Source organism: Rhincodon typus, chromosome 2 (assembly GCF_021869965.1).
Source record: "Rhincodon typus isolate 14 chromosome 2, sRhiTyp1.1, whole genome shotgun sequence".
NCBI lineage: Eukaryota > Metazoa > Chordata > Chondrichthyes > Orectolobiformes > Rhincodontidae > Rhincodon > Rhincodon typus.
In genome coordinates, this window is record NC_063333.1 from 11,919,907 (window position 1) to 11,939,091 (window position 19,185).

General features: G+C 39.9%; 1 protein-coding gene across 1 annotated transcript in view; it reads right to left on the reverse strand.

The window, feature by feature from the left end:
• Window positions 1-9,586: 9,586 nt before the first annotated feature.
• Window positions 9,587-19,185, reverse strand: part of obscnb (obscurin, cytoskeletal calmodulin and titin-interacting RhoGEF b) — a 583,513-nt gene continuing 573,914 nt past the window's right edge. The window contains exons 83-84 of the mRNA XM_048618408.1: window positions 13,158-13,200; window positions 9,587-11,162 (exon numbers count right to left, since the gene is read on the reverse strand). Coding sequence (XP_048474365.1) covers window positions 9,587-11,162; window positions 13,158-13,200 — 1,619 coding nt within the window. The remainder of the gene's footprint in view (window positions 11,163-13,157; window positions 13,201-19,185) is intronic.

Genomic DNA, 19,185 nt, shown 5'->3' on the forward strand with positions numbered 1-19,185 from the left:
TGATGGAATTAGGTTATTAGAAAACACTGACCAGGTTCTTGTACTTAACAGGAATTACCACTTACTACAAAAATAAATTTTCCTTTTATTCATTTGTGGGAGCTGGGCATTACTAGCTGGACAGCATTAATTGCCCGTCCCATGTTGCCTTTTGGAAAGTGATAGTGAGGTGTCTTCTTGAGGTGCTGCAGTCTTTGTGCTGTAGGGTGACCCTCAATGCCCTTTGGGAGGAATTCCAGGATTTTGACCCAGTGACAGTGATATATTTTACAAGTCAGGATGATGAGTGGCTTGAGGGGAACTTGCAGATGGTGGTGTTCCCATGTATCTGCTGCCCTTGTCCTTCTAGATGGAAGTGGTCATGGGTTTGGAAGGTGCTAACTAAGAATCTTTGGCGAATTTCTGCTTTGTGTCTTGTAGATAGGACACACTGCTGCTACTGAATTGAATTAACTGAATTGAATTAGTTTTATGGTCATGTACTCAGATGAGTACAGTGAAATGTTTACAAGTTGCCACTTACGGCGCCATTTTAGGTACAAAGGTACCTGGGTACAGATTTGTCCGTCCAAGTTCTCAGGAAAAAAAATGAGAAAATAAAGAACTAAAATGTCCAGCATTTCAATTCATAGGAATAAATTAGAAAATAGAGAAATAAAAAGTTCTGAACAACGGTGTGTGCAATCCAGTCCACGCTGGCACATAGCCTCCATTCTGCGCCGGAACTTGATTCCAAACCACTCCAGGCTTCACTTCGAGGTTCCCAAGGCCAGGAGACTGCTTTGGAATTACTTTGAGGCCGGATGTCCAAGCTGCGACGTCGAAAGACTGCCATGGGCCACTGAGAGATCGCCACGCCAGACCGAGAGGATGCCATGCTGGGCTGAGAGACTGCCATGCTGGGTTGGGTGGCTGCCACTCTAAGCCAGGAGGCCACCTCAGCGGGTGTCTGTTGAGGCCATGTGTCTGCTAAGGACATGAGTCCGAGCCTGCATTGAGGCAGGGGCTCCGAAGCTGAGAAGAAAAAAAACAATAAACGAATGGAATAGATGAGCTCTGGCTGAAGTGTCCTTCTCAGTCACCATCTTGGACATTGAGTGCTGTTGGTGGAGGTAGTGAATGTTTTGAATGTGGTACCAATCAAGCAGACTGCTCGACGGTATCAAGATTCTTGAGTGGTTTTGGAACTGCACTCATTCAGGTAATTGGGAAGTATTCCATCACACTCCTAACTTGTGCCTTGTAGATGATGGACTGGCTTTGGGGAGTCAGGTGGTGAGTTACTTGCCGCAGCATTCCTAGCCTCTGACCTGCTCTTGTAGCTACTGTGTTCATGTAGTGAGCTCTGTTGAGTTTCTGGTCAATGGATGTTGATAGTGCGGAAGTCAGTACCCTTGAATGTCAATGTCAGTGGTTAGATTGTTTCTTATTGCAGATGGTCATTGTCTAACGTTTGTGTGGCACAAACATTACTTGCCACTTATCATCCCAAGCCTGGATATTGTCCGGATCTTGTTGCATTTGAACATGGACTGCATCAGCGTCTGAGGAACTGCGAATGGTGCTGAACACTGTGCAGTCATCGGTGAACACTACCACTTCCGACCTTATGATGGAGGAAAGGTCATTGAAGAAACAGCTAAAGATGGTTGGGTCTAGGACACTACCCTGAGGAATTCCTGCAGAATTGTCCTGGAGCTGAGATAACTGACCAGCAACAACCATAACCATTTACCAATGAGCCAGGAATGACTCCAACAGGCTGAGAGTTTGCCACCTAATTCCCATTGATTCCAGCTTTGCTAGGGCTCCTTGATTCACGCTCAATCAAATGCTGCCTTGATGTCAAGGGCTGTCAATCTCACCTCACCTCCGGAATTCAACTCTTTCGTCCATGTTTGAACCACGGCTAGAATGAAGTCAGCAGTTGAGTTGCCCTGATGGAACACAAACTGGGTTTCACTGAGCTGGTTATTGCTGAGCTGATGCTACTTGATAGCACTGTTGATGACACTGTCCATTACTTTTCTGATGGTCAAGAATAGACTGATGGGGCAGTAATTGGCTGGGTTGGATTTGTCCTGCTTTTTACATACAGGGCAAAGCTGGGCAAATTTCCACATTGTTGGGTAGATTCCAGTGTTGTAACTGTCCTGGAATAGCTTGGCTAGGGGAATGGTGAGTTCTTGAGCACAAGTCTTCATTATTATTGCCTGAATGTTGTCAGAGCCGATAGCCTTTGCAGTATCTAGTGCCTCCAACCATGTGACAGGATGGCAGAGCTTAGATCTGATCTGTTGGCTGTGGGACTGCTTAGCTTTGTCTATCACTTGCTGCTTATGCAGTGTGGCATGCACATAGTCCTGTTTGGTGGCTTCATCAAGTTGGCATCTCCTTTTTAGATATGCCTGGTGCTGCTCCTGGCATGCCTTCCTGCACTCTCCATTGAACCATTGAAAATCCGCAGATTTCCTTGCCCGTGTTTAATCCGAAGCTATGAGACTTCATGGGGTCTGCAGTCAACGTTGAGGACACCCAAGGCAACTCCCTCCTGACTATATACTACTGTGCCACTAGTTCTGCTAGGTCTGTCCTACTGGTGGCACAGGATATGCCCAGGGATGGTGATTGTGGTGTCTGGGACATTGTCTGTAATGTATGATTCCATGTGTATGACTGCGTCAGGCTGTTGCTTGGCTAGTCTGTGACACAGACCTCCCAATTTTGGAACCAGCCCTTGCTAGTCAGGAGGACTTTACAGGGTTGTTTTTGCCATTGTTGTTTCTGGTGCTTAGGTTGATGCCAGTTGGTTTGTCCAGTTTCATTTCTTTATTGAGACTTCGTAGCCATTGATACAACTGAGTGGCTTGTGAGGTCATGTCAGATGGCAGCTGAGAGTCAACCACATTACTCTGGATCTGGAGTCACATGCAGGCCAGACCAGGGGGGGATGGCAGATTTCCTTCCCTAAAGGACATTAATGAGCCAGATGTTTTTTTCCCCCAACAATTGTTTCATAATAAACAGTAGATTCTGAATCCCAGATTTTTTTTAAATTGAATTGAAATTCCACCATCTGCCATGGCACAATTTGAACCCAGGTGCCCAGAGCATTAGCTGAGTTACTACATTAATAAACTAGTGATAATACCGCTAGGCCATCGCCTCTCCTAAAATAACAAAAGCAGAACAAAATGAAACATATAATTCTACTAGTTGAAAATCTAACCTCCTTTTAAAACTCCAAACATACAAACAGACAGACACATACAAACAAAAAAATGATGTTGTAGGTGAAGTGAAATAAACTGGGGAAACAGTTCAATAGCAATAGTCCACAGGATGTGGTGAAATATTCCTTTTGTTTCTCAAGACCTTCTGTTCTCCAATCTCTTTTCTGGATTCTTTCACTTGTTTGCGGGTGGCACAGGGCAACCGGTACACTAAATTATAAACTCTTTGAACTATTGGTAAAAGGCAATAGTTTATAGCAATGATGGAAGAAGGTAACTTTCTTCAGGCTTTAGTTACTTTTACTGAAGAGAGACAGACTGCTTCTTTAGTAGTTTGAAGGTTTCGGAGTCCCTCTATCTAAGTTGTTTACCTGTTCATGAGCTAATCAGGAATTTTTCATTAGGCTGATGATTTCTGGCATCTACAACAGGTCAGATTGCAAAAAAACCAAACAGCAATCTGTTGCTGGACAAATATCACACTGCACACATACCACAATGTATATCTTCCCTTCCCCACTGCTTGCTAAACAAGTGTAAACACAACTTACTGAATCATAGAATCCCTACAATGTGGAAAGAGGCCATTTGGCCCATCAAGTCTGCCCCAACCTTTCAGACAGCATCCTACCCAGACCCAGACCCCCACCCCAGTCCCTTAACCCTCCTACACATTTTGTGAAGGGTTCTGAAGAAGGTTCACTGCACCTATAATATTAACTCTGCTTTCTCTCCACAGATGCTGCCAGACCTGCTTAATTTTTCCAGCAATTTCTGCTTTTGTTTCAAGTCCTACTTAATCCAGAGGTGTGTCACAACATGTCTAGATGGGTTGATTAAAAAACACTATTACCAGTTTATGGGTCTAAGAATAGTTTTGCAAGGGCTCTTGTGACACTATGGTAGTATTTGTACTTTTGGGTCAGAAGTTTGGGGTTCAAGTCCCATCTGCTCCAGAAGTGTCTGACAATATCTCCGAACAGTTTGATTAAAAATATCTACATATGTAACATTCTCCTGGCTTCACGCAGAACTTTGCCAAACAATCACTGAATTTAAATCCACAGATTTTCTGTCTCAGTCCTCCTTTTAAAACAACACATTTTGGAATTAAAAACAAAAATTGTCAATGAATAGTTTGGGTATCTGATCTACCTTCATAACAATGTGTGCATTCAGAAAAAGAGTCTTTAATTCTGACATTTTACCTACACTCACCTTATTTGTTGGTACATTCCTATATGTCTATGCTCTATACCATCATGGCACAGTCTGGTTATTATTAGCCACATCGCTACCGGGATCTAGTACCTAGTCCTTTCCCATTAATTTTTCAAATCTTCCTCAAGCCAACCATCTCCACCCATAATTTAGGTTAGTGCTTTCTACAGCCCTATTTATAGGATTTGCCAGTACAGTGTCCCTAGTCCGGTTCAGATGAAGACTGTCCCAGTGGTATACCTCTTGCTTCTCCCAGTGCTGGTGGCAATGGTCCATGAATTGAATCGCATTTCTCCTACATCAAGTTTTGAGCCATGCCTTAACTCTCTAATCACAAATACCCTATGTCAATTTGCTTGAAGCTAAGGTAGTAAATCAGATATTATTACCTTTGTAACTCTCATTTGTAACTTTGTCTCTGGCTTCTTATACTCCCTTAGCAGTGCCTCTTTCTTAGTCCTTCCTATGGTACCCATGTGGAGCACGACAATTGGATTTTTCTTCACCCACTCCAAATTCCTCTTAGGCCCTGAGGAGATGACCTTAACCCTGGCACTAGACAGGCAACACTGCCTTGGGACTGACATTCTTTGCTAAAGTGAATAGTGTTTATCTCCTAGTTATGCCATTCTCTATGACAATTATATTTCTTTTAAATCCTTCCCTACCATCCTGAACAGTTCCCTGCACCAAAGCCATGGCCTGTTAGCTCATCTTCCCTCTAGTCCCTCCTCTTCTCCATGCAATATACAAGAACGCCCAAACATGTTGGACAATTGAAAAGCTGAGGCTTTTTCATTGCTACTGTCTGGATTCTCATACCAGCCTCACTTGAAGCCACACCCTCCCATCCCTGAACAAGTGAATCTAAAGTAACTAGCCCAAGGACTGTGACTGTGCAAAGTGTTGCAGTAACTTTCCTTCTCCTTGATATATTGCAGCTTCCAAATGTAGACACTTATGCAGATGTGGACAGAATTTTGTTGTTGTTGTTTGTGTGTGTGTGGTGGTGGTGGGAAATGACTACTCCTATTTCTGGGTGGAAGATCAGTAACAAGCTGACAGATTAATGAGCTGTCCCCATGAACATAATGGAATGTGTGCAGGCTAAATTGGTGAACAGTATGATTTCTGCTCTCACTGGGAAGATGTCTTACCTTCTGGAACTGCCAGCCAGTGACTCCAACAGACCTGCGAAAAACAAAGTGTTCGGGAGTGGGCATGCCAGTAAGGATGAAGGCTCCAATGGATCTTGGACCCCAGAAGTAGGGGGCATTAATAAGAGGGTTTGAGCATTTCAGGTGGGGAATGAGGTGGACAGAGGCATTGGTTTAAAGTCCAAAGGGAAGAATGAAGAGGGAAACTATTTTCTGGGGGATCACGCTGCTGAGCAAATGGCACCCCCAAAGATCACACCCTCTTTCCTTCCTGCTCCAGTAGAAAACAAAACACAGGCTGCCCACTCCAGACTGCATGCCTAGGCTAACCATATTATGGTGTGGGCACATTCATGGGTTATTGATTCCATGCTCGCCCTCCCAAAATATGAGGGACAGTTTTGGATGCTAGGAAGTGTTGACTAGCCACCAGACCTATTTCATGCGATGGCATAATCGTATTGTCACTTGACTAGTAATCCAGAGATCCAGGCAAACCTGACATAAATTGAAATTAAAAAGTTGACTCATGACCATGACACCATTGTCGATTGTTATAAAGACTTATCCCTTTGGTTGATCAATATGTTTCACAGAAGGAAATCTTCCATCCTTACTTAGTTTGGCTGACATATGACTCCAGACCCATAGTAATGTGATTGATTTTTTTTATTCTTTCACAGGATGTGGTTAATTTTGGCCAGGTCAACATTTGTTGCTCATCCCTGACTGCTCTGAATTGAGAAGCGTCTATATCATTCAAAGGCTGGTTAAAAGTCATGGCAAGTATGCTTTATGAGTTACAAACTCTTCCATTTATAAGCTCACAAATCAAAAGCCTGCCCGGACACGCATAATCTGCTGCACCCCTGGTTCTTCAACATGTCCACGTATCTCTGTCTTTAGCCCTTGGTCCGATATTGTGAGTATCCTTGACTTTCTGCACCTCTTCCTTCGCTGGTGCCCTCCATGTATCTGGGCCTGTGCCTTTTCCTTGGAAGTTTTGATCTTCATCACTGTTAGACCAAAAATCTGAGTGCTGTACTCCGATTGCCAGCTATTGCCTTCCATGTGCTCAGCTGGACCCCACAATAACATATAGAAACAATGTCTTCCTCAAAGTCAAGAGGCTAATGACTCAACAACTGTATGGTCTGAGAATGTAAAAAATCACTCTCCCCACAACCTGTGAGTACTCTATTGCACCTGTGTGCTAGAAGCTGATGCCCTCTCAGCCTTGCTCCCTTTTATGAGTTTTTTTAAATTGATGATGTGGCCTAGACTAGGTCCCTGCTGTGTTGCTGTATCCATGTCACTTGGTCTTCTCTGACTCCATGTGCAACCCACCAGGCCCCAACAACATGTGAAAGTGGACATAAAAGAGCTCTTTAAATACTCTAATTGGCCTCATCATAGAATCGGATAGGTTGCAAGGGAATCATCTACTCCTGCCCTGATGAAACTTGTCCATGGGAGGACCTAGTACCTGACTACTTTCTTTTGTGCCTGACAAGCTCTGTCTAAAAAAAGTCATATATATGGTTTCTACATTTGTTAATAACAACACTGCATGCACTTTGGCGAAGTCTCATTTATACAGATAATCTAAACTCAAATTTCTTTCTGTTTCATTTCAAATGAAACTATTAACTTGCACATTTAGCTTTTGGCTTGGAGTGTTCTTCTCAAGTCATTTCTACAGATAATATATATTTTATTTCATGAAAGTTAACTAACATGACAAGTTTATTGCTGAAACTAGACTTTATTAAGGGGTTCAAAATGCCACGCAGAAATCAAGAGACACACTTTGAATTTTTATACACTATATATATCTAAAAATATATTATCCCCTTACAAAACATACAAGTATGCATCAAACATTTTAGGCTTTTTTTTGAACACAGACTGTACAAGATACATTACTCAATATATTTGAAGATACTAGTTTGTCAAAGATAATGTAAATTGCACAACCTTTTTCTTTCAAGATGCACTACTGTCATTGCTGTAGTAGGTTCTTCTTAAAAGAACCTTTTTATTTTTTGATTGTTTCAAGATTCACAAATGTTGGCGTGCAATAAAGTTTAATATAGCAATCTCTATACTGGAGCTCACCACCTCAAAGCTCGTACTTTCTGAATTAATTAGCTTTCATGTTGCATCAAAATGACAAGTCTTCTCGTGGCCCAAAAGCAAAATGCATCTGTTCTAATACACATCACCTCACGTCCTTTAAACAGACTACAGCAAGGAGAACACACATAACAAAACGTCCTGAACATTCTGCACTTAATTCACATACGTAGAAGAACCTATAAACTCAACTGAAACATCCCAATCCAATATTCTTAAAAACTATCTATCTGACTGGAGAAGTCATTTTGTTGAATCACCACAGTTAGTTCTTAATTCAAATGGAACAGTATCAGGAGTACCTAAATAAATCTCAACTGCAAAGTAGGTAAGTAAACAAACACATCAAAAACTCATCTTTGGTTTTGGAATAGTTAACATATAATTAAAATAAATTTAAATATTACAGCCTTTGATATGTCACTTCTGCAACTTAACAAAGAACTGATTTTTTTTTAGTAGATTTGATGGCTTGATAATATGTTTTAAAAAGAGTCAGCAAACTAACACTTCCAACTAACACTTAAACTACTTTCTTCAATTCTTCCATTAAATATTGCAAATAGAAACAACAGAATCTTCTTTATCATAAAATTAAATGTCTTCTAAAGAAGTACTAATATTATGTGTCATTCAGATAATATTGTGGAAGATGCATGTTGATAACTGAACAGATGGACCGATTTTTAGTGTACAAAATTCAAGTTCGGAACACACTTCCCATTCTCTAAAATATATTGGAAGAAAGTAATAAAATTGTATTGTGTAGAAGATGACTTCGGTTTTGGGACCAAATTTTCTACAGTATGCAAAGTGACATTTATTTTGGAAAACAGCTAAATAATTTGCGCATGACACACAAGTCCAAAGGCCACAGACAAGCATACAAATGTTCTTTGTTAACTAAAGCTTGCCATACCACATTAATTCTCCATTATCTAATATCTCTATACGTTGATAATCTTCTCTCCTTTATTTACCCCTTTCTTGAAAGGTTGGGGACAACAAATACATTATCTGGAGGTCCTGTGACAAACAATTTCAGCAGAAATAGTGCATGTCTGCCTCGTAGCCTGAGTAAATTATTCAAAGATGATTGCACATTAAAAACCCTTAGCATATTTCTGTTACGCAACTGATAAAAAGTGTTCTCAATAGCACAGGTAGAATTGAGATGAAACTGCAGCAAAAACACAAAATTGAGTTCTACATGCTCTAAGATTTTTCTCATGGTTAGATTTAGCAATTAATCAACAAGATTGTCTGTTGTCAATTTCAGCAAAAATGATCTGCCAAATCGGCAAAATCAGACCAATATTTTCAAAATAAAAAAAATCCAGTGATAGTTATGACATGCAGAATGATTCATTGTGATTTTCTTTTGAAAACACAAGGTAATTTCTATTTTTTAAAATTAGGTGTTTTAACACATCATATGTTGCATGATGGTGTCACAATCTCTGTGTACTCCAGAATTTTTGTTAATTCATCATGAAATCAAGAACTCAGTGATGATAACACACTTAGTGATACGAAGTATCCTGCCAGTCTGACCAGTCTCTTATGCAGTGATTGCAAGTCCCAACTAAAGAGAGAACATTGGAATAATTTTTAGTTATATTCTTTGGAGAACTAATATCATGAAGAGGACCACAAGATTTGAAGTAAACTAATAACAATACATTTACATTGATTATAAATTTGGAAGTCCAATTATTTTATTGAATTTTATTAGAAGTCCCTTCTCTAAACTGTTCTCCCTTAAGACTAGAATTACTTTAATTTCTTCCATTGCTATATTTTATCATAAACTAGGTCAGATGTCCCCTCATCATAATATTATTTTTTAAGTTTATCATGGCTGCTCTTGTTGGTGTCTTCTATTGGGTCTTTCTTATTGATGTGTAAAGTAACAGTTTCTCCGTAGTTAAGTGTTCTTGTAGAAACTTCAGTTTTATAGCTTGGTTGACGACTATCCACAGAACATTGCACTTCAGTACAAAAACTTGTTTTTAATTCAAATGGTGGTTTCTTCTCCATTGCTGTTGAGGAGTGAGTAACTGATTCAGCACATGCTCCACTGACATGTACTGATAAATTTGATGGCCGCATTGAATGCATTTCCGTTACCCGAGATGTTGGCATGAACATGCCTCCAGGTCGCTGATCTCCAAACTGATGCAAATAACTTGGTTTCCTCTTAGTTACAACTGGTCTCCCAACATTAAGTAAAACTGGTTTGCCAATTGTAGGTTTGTTTATTTCTGCGTGTAGAACAGAAATTTCACACGGCTCATTGGAACAAGCGGCTGACGAAAAATCTTGGTCAACTGAATCCTCAGATTTGTAGGTTTCTCCTTGGGCAGGAATGTAGTCTTCAAGGTCTTCCAAAGTTAATAACTTGCCATTATATGTCAAAATTTTAGTGTCCCTGTTTACTAGATCATCACTGCCGGGCTCAGGGGGTTCATCAATAATGACAGATTCACCTTCTGTGTCTATTTCTTCTTCATGTTCAAGCTTGAATTCCTTCATTTCATCACCAGAAATATCAAATGGAAGATCCACAATGGCCAAAGTAGGTTCTGTTTTAACATCAGATAGATTTCTGAGTGTTAGCTGTTCATCATCCATGGGTTCAGGAGTTTCAAAACTTAACATTACAGTTTCACCTACATGTGCAACAAGTGGTGTTTCTACTTCCAGCAGTTGTGCATTAGATTTGTACTGATCTTCAGTTATGTTTGGTTTAATATTGCATTCATTCACAGTATCAGCAGATACTTTATAAGAATCATCCATAAAGTAGTCTGATATACAGTCAGGATTAACGTCATCTGATGTGGTAGGTTCAATTTCTGTGGGAGTCTCAGGATTGCAGATAAGAGACTGAACACCTACTTTTGTTAGATTTTCTTCTGAAACTGAAGATCGCATTTGTTCCACTAGATTATTGTTTGAGTTGTTTATGTTAGGGTCAGCCCTCAGAGTTTGCTTAGATCTTGGGCTTGAAGATCTATGTCTGACCTGTCTTTGCTCAGATAAGGTGAGGGTCGAAGGGGAAGCTGATCTTTTCCTCTCAGGTTTCGAACTTTGCTTAACTTTGAATTCAATTACTTCTTCAACTTCTATCCAGCTTGGTTTTTGTTCTTGTTCCTTAGTTTCTACAAAAATATGCCTTGCAGTTGCACCTTGTTCTTCTGGTTCTGTTATCATAAGTGCAGGTATGGGTGGCTTTTTCATGGGTGTTTCTTTGGGTTCAGGCTGAGTTTTGGGAGCTGGCCTCTTGGGTCTAGTTGAGAAAGATGTTTCTGGTATTGTTTCCTGTGGTCTTGGTGATCTTGCAGGAGAGATACTTGAAGATGTGCGCCGTTTAACCTTTGGGCTCTTGACTACTGTTGTTATAGTCTCCTCGCTAATTGTGAAAACATATTTTAACAATTTAACCATTAGAAGGATTCCATTGTCCACATTGTACAAAATACATCATTAGCTCTGCTGCAGACAGACTTTTGGTTAGTTGGTGAGCAGAACAATTGCAAGTACCAATAAGATGCTGTAAATTTAATATCATGTCAATGCACTGCAGTAATGTTATATAGCAATTAAAAACATGCTTGTTAGCGAAACCTGAACCTATTTACTTGAGGTGCAATTTGCTGGCATGCTCGCTTCAACCTAAACAGGAAGACATGAGATCAGTGGTAACTTACACTTTTGGCTGTAATTTAAATTTACTGTTTTAACATAATATTTCAACTTAAAAGAGAATACAGTAGGTACGATATAAAAGGAGGTCTGAATAGTTTTAAAAATGTAATTAATGCACAGATTCTTTCCCCAACTACTATGAACTAACTAACTTATCTTGCATGGCTAGAACATCAACCTCTACCAGTGCAGCCTTTGTCACACGTGTGTGATAATGATGGAAGAAGCAACATCAACACAATTCATTAAGAACAGTTAACACTAGAAATAGGAGGTTATAGGTTATAATACACTAACACTTCCTATCACCTTATATCCATGATATATTATGCAAAATGAACAAGCTTATTTGACTAAAAAGTTATTTGGTATTATAACTGAATACATCTTTCAATTGCATGGTGATGTTCTACATGAGTTTCTAAATATGATATAAATCCTGATATTTGATTATGGATTTGAAACCATTTTTAATAACGATAAGATTGTACTTATTGTTTTATTTGATTTTAGCATTTGCTGAATTTTAGAATTAAGTGTAATTCATTTGAATGAACCTTGTTATTAGCAATACTGAATAATTACTGATTGGTATACAATTATAACAAAATTTCAAAATAATTGTCAATAATTAATTCTTGGGAATTATGAGAAATTTTGAGAAATTATGCAGTTAACATATTACAATCAATTAATAGTGCAACTATTAATTCAGATTATATTTCAAGAAAGAATATTGCTGTTTAATTTTTGATTCACATATATAGCAAATTCATATGAAATATATAGTAACTGAACTGTTTTGCACTTGGCACTTCAACCGTAAAATTTAATGGTCATCAACAATTACGTTCAAAATACACAAGAAGTTAGGAAGGAGCTAGCATTCATTAGCATGGAGTTCTGAGCATTTTGCCTATAAGTAATTTTGACAGTAACAGAATTTTGAAACTTGAAGCAATTGTGTAAAGTCAAATTGCTTATAATAAACTAATTCTTATTCTTTACCAGGAGATCAAATTAATATTAAGAAATATCTTTGTATTTCAGATATTGCCTTTCTGAAGCATATAGAAATCATGAACCTTAATTACCGAAAATGACGGGTTGTTGTGTTTGAGGTTTACATACAACTTTGCACAAAATGGTACAAGCCCTGCATATACCCACAACTACTCCGGCGATCTGTCTATTCTTTCTAACCACCAATGGATTCTTTCTAGATCACAATTCCATGTTCCATCGCAAGTAGGAGACTCAGACATCTCCTAAATGTGCTTGGGAACCTCCTACCATAATTTCTTGAACTCCTTCAAAATATCCACCTGCTTTTGTAGGTACTTGCCATACGAAGAAGGCTTTCCATCCAAAACTCAAGTCTGTCAATTATGCTACTTAGGGTAGGAACCTTATTTGAAGAAGCTCTGCAGTTAAATTCTGAAGGTCATTCAGGAAACCACTCCTGCTCAATTTTCTGACTTTATATCATTCATGTCCCCCAGCCCAACATCCCCTACCTCCTCAGAATTTGCTTCTAGAAAAAATTCTTGAGTCAACTGAACTGTAATTATGACAAACATTGACATGCATTGGAAAGCAGTAATTATTTGTAAAGCACAATATGATGTCATCAAGCATGCGATGAGATTGTCAAACATGATAGCTGATATAAGCAGTAATGAAGAAACTAAGAACTTACATGATGATGGTTTTCTTGGGAACTTTAGTCTCTTGTTCAGTGACTACAAGAAACAGGATGAAAAGTGTGGAATCAGAAATGAACAAGCTGAAATGATGGAATCCACTCTTGCAGTCACTGCTATGATAAAACCATATTGCAACCTTATCATTTATTCCCAGAAGAACCAAGCACTGGGATTCTATAAATTCACTTTTGTCTGGTTTTTGCTTGAGTGATCAGTGTCTAGTTGCATTTCTGCATGCTAAACAAATGGTAACATTCCATTAAAGTAGCAATCAAGGGAAACAGATATCGTTTATATGGTTTACAGTTCTTCTACAAATAATCAGTGATAGAAGAGTACAACATTACTTGAATGTAATAGTCTTTCTGTACTAAAGAACTTGAGTATTGCTGAAAAATAGACACATTTTGGTTAAGTTTTTTGTCTTGTACTCACCAAAACATTCACAAGTATCACCAATGTAAACTGGGACAATATTTTAATGTATTATGAGAAGAGCATACTGATTGTGGACCTTGTCAACTAATTCAGCACCTTGTTTCCCTGCATTAAAAAAATATTGTTGCCCTTTACATTGCATTCTTGTGAGTGTCCTGATGAGTGCAAGACAAAAAGCTTTGACAACAGGTGTCTTTTTAAAGCAACAATTACATTTAACATTATTAAAATGTTATCATTCATGCAGATTGTGTACAAATAGGGGACCAGTGTTACTTTAGTATAAATCCAATTTAAACAGTGTGGCCTCCAAACTCTTAGGCAACTTGCGGGAACACAATACCATCAAACGGAAATCACAGAGGGTGCCTGGATTTTACTGTCCCCCTTTTAAAAAATTATGGAATATGGATGTTCCTGGCATTTATTACCCAATCCTAATTGCCCTTGAACTGAACAATTTACTATATCATTTAAAAGGACAGTTAAAAGTCAACCACAGTGCTGTGGGTTTAGTGTCATATGTCTGCCATATTGGGTAAGGATGGCAGATTTCCTTTCCTAATGGTGTTAGTGAATGAAATGTACTTTTAAAACAATTGATGACAGTTGTCATGATAACCTTTATGAAAACTAGCTTTATATTTTTTCAAACTGCAGTGAGATTCGAACCCCAGAGTATTAGCCTGGGTCTACGGAGTACTAGTTTAGTAAGTCACCTTTAAGTCATCATTTTCCCTGAAGATTAATATTAAATATTATGGATGAAATTAATAATCACTTGAATAACTCATAGGTAGTTCCAAACTCTTTGGACCTCACGGACTCAATTTTGAAATGTGGGTCAGAGAGCTGATCTATGTAATTTCTGTGAACCAACACTGATTTACTCACATGATGTTATTTTAAAGTGTTAATGCATTAACTGGACAGGAGGTTAGTTTGGCACCCAATCAGTGGAGCCGAATGCCTCCAATAAATGGAAGCATCTGCAGCGTGTGAATGGCAAAGACACACCTGCAGTTATGACAGAGCAACACCTTAGATGCCCCATAGTATAGAAGTTTGAGAATGTATATATACATTCAAATCAGAGGTACTCAGAGTGTTCAGTGCAAAAATCACCAAGTCCTGATACTTCTTACTGTATAACAAAAACTTACACTTTGCCCTGCTCTGAAACCTGTGCGCTAATGTATACCAGACTGTTCAGGTTTGGCGAAACCCCACTTGAGAATCATTGTTCCAACCTCCCTGCTTTTTAACAAACTCCTAAAGGAGTTTGGCACATGAAGGAGTTAGGCACATAACTGGAAGCAATGGGTTCCCTAATTCCCACATAACCCACCCCCCACGCCTTTTAAAACTGGAGCATGTCTTCAAAGCATCAAATCTAAATCCATTCTACAGAAACATGATTTTCAAGCGATTTGCTTACAAGCAATCCTGATTGTGCTGGTAATTTACAATCCAGCCCGTAGGCACTGATTTTATCAGCCTTCAGTGGGAATAAAGCTCAAAACGTGCTGTCAGGGCTACTAGCCCATTATGCCTGTGACACTGTAAGATCTATTTTGAAAGACACTTACTGTTGGATGTCTGAAGCGTCTGCCTATTTCAGGCTCGATATATTGAATTTAGGTCCTCTCATATAAAAATTGCCCCGAGGCCATTTTAGGTCAGAGTGATTAAAGCCTGTGTAATGCAGGTTACAATCAATTCCATGGATGATAGAAGCAAGCAGAACCTTTGCAAATATCGGTTTTGTGGGCCCATAAGAAGATTTTATTCATTTGTGGAAGGTGGGCTTTATAGACTGGGCCAGCATTTACTGCTTATCCCTAGTTGTCCTTGTGAGCTTCTCTAACTGCTACAATCCATTTGGTGCAGGTGCAATGTGTGCGTTTACATATGTGTGCTTATGAAGGAGGTACAGTCCATGATTTTGACCCAGTGACACTAAAGGAATAGTGATATATTTCCAAGTCAGGATGGTGAGTGACTTGGAGGGGAACTTGCGGGCAGCAGTATACCCAAGTATCTGCTGCCCTTGCTCTTCTAAATGGCACTGGTTGTTTGGAAGTGCTGTGTCAGCAGCCTCGATGAATTTCTGCAGCATCTCATAGACGGTACACAATGCTGTTACTGTGTGTTGGTGGTAGAGGGACTGAATGTTTGTGGATGTGGTGCCAATCAAGTAGGTTGCTTTGTCCTGGATGGCATAAATCTTGAGTGTTGCTGGATTTGTATTCATCCAGGAAAGTGGGGAGTATTGCATCACACCCCTGACTTAAAATTACATGCTCTGTAATAGTGGTCAGAATGAATTACATAAACAACTGTTTCACAAATTAATTGGTATTCAGGAGACACAGATTTAAAGTAATTTATAAAAGAGTCACAGTGGAATGAGGAGATGATCTGAAATGCAATGGACAGAAGAATAGAACAAAGAACAAAAAAACAAAGAAAATTGCAGCACAGGAACAGGCCCTTCAGCCCTCCAAGCTTGCGCCAATCCAGATCCTCTATCTAAACCTGTCGCCTATTTTCCAAGGATCTGTATCCCTCTGCTCCCTGCCCATTCATGTATCTGTCTAGATACATCTTAAATGACACTATCATGCCCACCTCTGCTGGCAACGCATTCCAAGCACCCACCACCCTCTGCGTAAAGAACTTTCCATGCATACCTCCCTTAAACTTTTCCCCTCTCACCTTGAAATTGTGACCCCTAGTAACTGAGTCCCCCACTCTGGGAAAAAGCTTCTTGCTATCCACCCTGTCTATACCTCTCATGATTTTGTAGACCTCAATCAGGTCCCCCCTCAACCTCCGTCTTTCTAATAATCCTAACCCTACTCAACCTCTCTTCATAGCTGGCGCCCTCCATACCAGGCAACATCCTGGTGAACCTCCTCTGCACCCTCTCTAAAGCATTCACATCCTTTTGGTAATGTGGCGACCAGAACTGTATGCAGTATTTCAAATGTGGTTGAACCAAAGAAGCAAAGCAGATTCAAAGAGGGAATAGTGGTACTAACTTTCAGAAAATGAATGGAAGTAAAAATTAATGGGGGCATAGGGGAAGTGTGAGGACACACCTTTGAGCTTTTAGCATGGGCATAATGGGCTAAATGGCTTTTTTATGTCCTTCAGAATGAGCTGAGTGCTTTGATCTCGCTCACCAATTAAATGAGATGCAGCTACATAAAATAAAAACTTCTATTTTTCAGCCAGGAGGATCAAAACTACTCTTTCAAGCAGGCAAGAAAAGTTTAAGGGTGTCATTTTAACCTAGCCTGCCAGCTGGACACCTGAGATTGCTTGTGTAGTCTACTTGGACTTCAGCAAGACTTCTGGTACGGTCTCACATGGGAGACTGATATGGTCAATGCACATGGGATGCAAGGAAATTTCACAAATTGAATCCACAATTGGCTGAGTAGCAGGAAGCAAAGAGTGATAGTTGAGGACTGTTCTTCTGATTGGTAGAGTGTCCAGTGGAGTCCCACAGAGGGACTGTTGCTGTTTGTGGTTTACTTAAATGATTTAGACTTGAATGTAAGAGGGTTAATCATAAGTTTGCAGATGATACAAAAACCGGTGGGGTGATAATTAGTGAGGAGGACATCCTTAGCTTACTAGAGGATATAAATTGGCTGGTCATATGGGCTGATCAGTGCAAATGGAATTCAATCCAGATATGAGGTGATGCCCATGGGCAGGACAAAGATGGCAAGAAAATATACTTAAACAGTAGGATCCTGTGAAGCAATGAGGACCAGAGGGACCTTGGTCTGCATATACACCAGTCCCTTAAGGTATCAGGGCAGGTGGATAAAGTGGTTAAGAAGGCATATGGTATACTAGCAAGGCATAGAGTTTAAGAACAGGGATGTTATGCTGGAATTATATAAATGTTGGTTAAGTCACAGGTGGAGTATTGTGTGCAGGTCTGGAATCCATATTATAGGAGGGATACGATAGGGTGCAGAGGAGATTTTTAGGGATGTTGCCTGGGCTGCAGAGTTTCAGTTATGAAGAGAGATTGTACAGACTGGCATTGATCTCCTTACAGCGGATGAGATTGAGAGGGGACACGATTGAGATGTATAAAATGATGAAGGGCATTGATAGAGTCGACAAAAATAGACATTTACCCTTGTAGTGATCAATGAAAAGGGGGACATAGATTTAAGGTAAAGGGCAGAAGCTTTAAAGGAGATATGAGGAAAAACCCTTTCACCCAAAGGGTGGTGGGAATCTGGCACTCACTGTCTATGAGGGTGGTAGAGGTAGAAACTCTCATTAACATTTAAGAACTTCCTGCGGAAGTGGTGGATGTTGGTAAAATTACTTTTAAAAGATGTTTGGATAAGTACATGAATAGGAAAGGTCTGGAAGGGATATGGGCCAGGAGCAGCCAGGTGGGACTAGTTTAGTTTGGGATTATGTTCAGTGTGGACTGACCGGACTGAAGGATCTATTTCTGTGCTGTATGACTCTATGGCTCTTTAGAATTGCCAAGGCACACAAGGCTATAGGCCAAGTGCTGGAAAATGGGATTAGAATAGTTAGATGGTTGTTTTTGACTGATGTGGATGTGATGAGCTAAAGGGCCTTTTTCTGTGCTGTAACCACTATTGTGAACATAGGAGGTATGGTTAGTAAGTTTGCCGATGACACCAAAATTAGTGGCGTAGTGGACAGCCAAGAAGGTTACCTCAGAGTACAATGGGACCTTGATCAGATGTGCTGGAGGGATGAGGAGTGGCAGATGGAATTTAGTTTAGATAAATGTGAGATGCTGCATTTTGGAAAGGCAAATCAGAGCAGGATTTATGCATTTAATGGTAAGGTCCTTGGGAGTGTTGCTGAATAAAGAAACCTTGAAGTGCAGGTTTATAGTTTCTTGAAAGTAGAGCCACAGGTAGACAGGATAGTGAAGAAGGCATTTGGTATGCTTGCCTTTATTGGTCAGTGCATTGAGTAAAGAAGGTGGGAGGTCATGTTGCAGCTGTACAGGACATTGGTTAGGCCACTTTTGGAATACTGCATTCAATTCTGGTCTCCCTGCTCTAGGAAGAATGTCGTGAAACTTGAAAGGGTTCAGAAAAGATTTACAAGGATATTGCCAGGGTTGGAGGTTTTGAGCGATAGGGAGAGGCTGAGTAGGCTGGGGCTGTTTTCCCTGGAGCTGAGGCTTTTATTCCTTTTATTCAATTCACGGGAGGAGGGTGTTGCTGTCTAGGCAGCACTTATTTCCCATCCCTAATTGCCCAGAGGGCAGTTAAGAGTCAACCACATTGCTGTGGGTCTGGAGTCACGTCTAGGCCAGACCAGGTAAGGATGGCAGTTTCCTTCCCCAAAGGACATTAGTGAACCAGATGGGTTTGTCTGACAATCAATTCACAGTCATCATTAGATTCTTAATTTCAGATATTTATTTAATTCAAATTCCACCAGGTGGGATTCAAACCTGGGTGCCCACAACGTTATCTGGGTCTCTGGATTAACAGTCCAGCGGTAATACCACTAGGTCATCACTTGCCCAACATTAAGACTGACCTTATAGAAGTT